The sequence below is a fragment of the Dicentrarchus labrax genome, unplaced genomic scaffold, assembly GCF_905237075.1.
Source record: "Dicentrarchus labrax unplaced genomic scaffold, dlabrax2021, whole genome shotgun sequence".
Taxonomy (NCBI): domain Eukaryota; kingdom Metazoa; phylum Chordata; class Actinopteri; family Moronidae; genus Dicentrarchus; species Dicentrarchus labrax.
This window is the reverse complement of record NW_026136771.1, coordinates 309-3,044: the sequence shown is the minus strand read 5'-3', so window position 1 is coordinate 3,044 and position 2,736 is coordinate 309. Positions and strand designations below refer to the sequence as shown.

At 42.5% G+C, this 2,736-nt stretch overlaps 1 protein-coding gene across 1 annotated transcript; it reads left to right on the top strand.

Moving 5' to 3' along the window:
• Positions 1-518: 518 nt before the first annotated feature.
• On the top strand, positions 519-1,933 carry LOC127359783 (uncharacterized; the record flags this gene model as incomplete). The annotated part of the gene is made up of 3 exons (XM_051393920.1): positions 519-1,157; positions 1,653-1,737; positions 1,843-1,933. Coding segments are annotated over exons 1-3 (803 nt in total), but the record flags the coding sequence as incomplete, so codon positions are not given.
• Between the last annotated feature and the right edge of the window lie 803 nt (positions 1,934-2,736).

The window sequence follows — 2,736 nt, the reverse complement described above, 5'->3', positions numbered from 1 at the left end:
GACACAGAACATTTTACATCCTGCACTATGATCCAGAGAACTTTGCGTGACACTTGTATTTTGTGTGTTTTGCAGAGGTTGTCTCTGGAGAAACAGCTGAGTGGTGAGCTTTGTGCTTACCCAGAACAAGATCTGGAGCCTGGGGTCCAGTCTACAACACAGCATACCACTGTCGGGGAACCAGTACAGAATGGTACTGAACACAACACACACACATATAGGGTTCCTATGTGTACTGAAAAGCTAACAATGAATGCCTTGTGAAACTACTCAACTTACGGTTTAGAAATGTGTGCAAGTGTAATGACTGTGTATACTTCCAGCACAAAATTCTTTAAAAAAAAATCCTCTGTCTCTTTCAGTTGGTAGAACTGTCAGGCCACTCGTAATCAAGACAGACACAGTAGAGGAAAGACAGGTCCACCTGGACAAACAGCTGTACAAAGGAACAAAGCCAAAGCAGAGGAGACAAAGATATAAATGTGTGGAGGGAGAATCCATGTGTCCATCACGTGTACCCTTACTCGGACATGCTTCCTCTGCTTGGTGAGTTTAACTCAGAGAGTGTTGAGGAAGAACCTGATCCTGAGGCACACTTAGACTTAGACTTAGAGCAGCTGGATGGCCTGAAGCTGTCCAAAGTGACAATGGATGAGCAGATCAGCACCATTGCAGTCAACCTCAAAGTGTCCCAGGAGTTGTTGCAGCAGGCCAGAAGGAGCCTGGACACAGTGGAGGACGAACTGGACTCAGTGACCGGGCTCGGAGATGCTTCTCCCTGTGTCCATACACTCTCTCATGCCTCCTCCATCTCTTCCTTCTCCATGTCCTCCACAAATCTTTCTGGAGCAAGTACTGCTGTTGGACCACATTCAAAGTGGTACAGTCTCTTACCGCACAGGGGGGATCATTGGGCAAAGAACCTGGAGGCACAGCTCCAGAGTGGAGATTGGGAACTGCTGAGCCAAGAAGAGCGGTCTTTATGGCTGAGTCACTATCCAGCTGAGCAGGACTGGCTGCTGCCTTTGCTTTCCTCAGGTTGCTACATGAAAGAGAGCCGTTCATTGGGAGCTGATCACAGCACAGCGGAGCTGAGCCAGTACAGGTCAGCTCTGGACGACAGCCTTCTCAACATCCTCTCTAGGAAGAAGCAGCAGGTACATGGGATTACTTTCTCATCATGATGATGTTATATCATTTGATAAATTCAAGAACACAGGCTTTAGGCTTTAGGTGGTTCCCAAATTTTTCTTAAAGGACCCCATGTCTATAATTGTGTGAACTGACACCCCTGCATAAGTAACTTATTTTATGGAATTTATGTAAAACAAGCTATTTGGATGAATTTTGAGCAGATTATTTCCTGTGAATATTGCATCAAAGATGAGTTTTCTGATATTTTAAGAACTTTTATACAATTCTTTGTCTGTATTATGTTTTTTTTTGTTTTCAATTGTTACAATCACACAGGCTTCTTTTTGAACAAATTCAGTGTTTTCTTCTTGTTTGTTATAATGCAGGATGAGGCTGTTTATTAGAGGAGAGTAATGTCTCTATTTGATGGAATTATCAAGCCATTAAAACAAAATGTCGATTTGAATACAAAAAATCCCAATGCTTGTAGTGTAAACATGTGATATATCTCCCTCCAGACATCCAGTTCACAAGAAGAGGCAGACATTACAGTAGAGGTGTGCAGACCAGCAGCTAGTGGGAGTCTGGATACTCATGACACCAGTGAGTCATCAATATTTCCTGTCACCATCGCAGTGTGAAATATGAGGAGGATGTGGTGAAAATTTCTCTGTTGGTGAAACACAGTTTCTCTGTTTTTCTTCCCAGACTATGAGAGTTTTCCAAACAACTGTGAAAAAATGAACACTGGTCCTAGTGTCCATGTAACACAGGCACAGTATACATCCAACACTATCATGTAAGTACACTGACATGAACCTACAGTATGTGCTTCATATGATAGTGTATTGAGACACTAGTGGAAATAACTAAAACCATCCGGACATATTTCACTTAATGCGATACAGTCTCCTGGATGTAACCAGGTCTCAGTAAGCATAAAAAAATCTGAACTGATTTGATCATGTGAAAATCATGAATTTAAAAACGTAAACGCTACTGAGTTAGGAGTTGGACATGGAACAGGACTTCAGTAAGCACAGAGAAACTTTTCACTTTCAGCAGATGAATGTGAAAACACCCTTCTAGTGTCAAACTCTGCACAGACACCATTCAAACATCAGACTGTCGGGACAGGAAGAAAATCTGTTTTGTGACTGGAGGGAAGTGGAAATAACATCCAGTTTGAAATGAATTCAAATGAACATGTCAGACATAATGGTGGTGTTGATAAAGGGGTACTTTAGTTCAGCAGACTAGGCTGTGGGAGTTAAAGCTTAGGAAGCACTGCTATTAGGGATGGCCCGGTGCAATCGCAGAGATTGGTATCGACTATATTGAGCCCAATCCGATCCTTAATCAGATCTGTTTTAAATTAGCTTTAACACAGCTGTTTGTACTTGCAAAGCTTTCATGCAGACAGCGAAACACTACCGCAGGCAAAGGCTGCCCTGAAGCAGCGAACACTAGAGGACACTTGTAAAAGGAGAGAGAAATGCCCCTGAAAGAGTGACAAGACCAAAAAGATTGTAGAAGACAACAAACATGAAAAGAACAGCTGTGATGCAGGCATGTTTTTTTTTAAATGCATTGCAGAGCCAT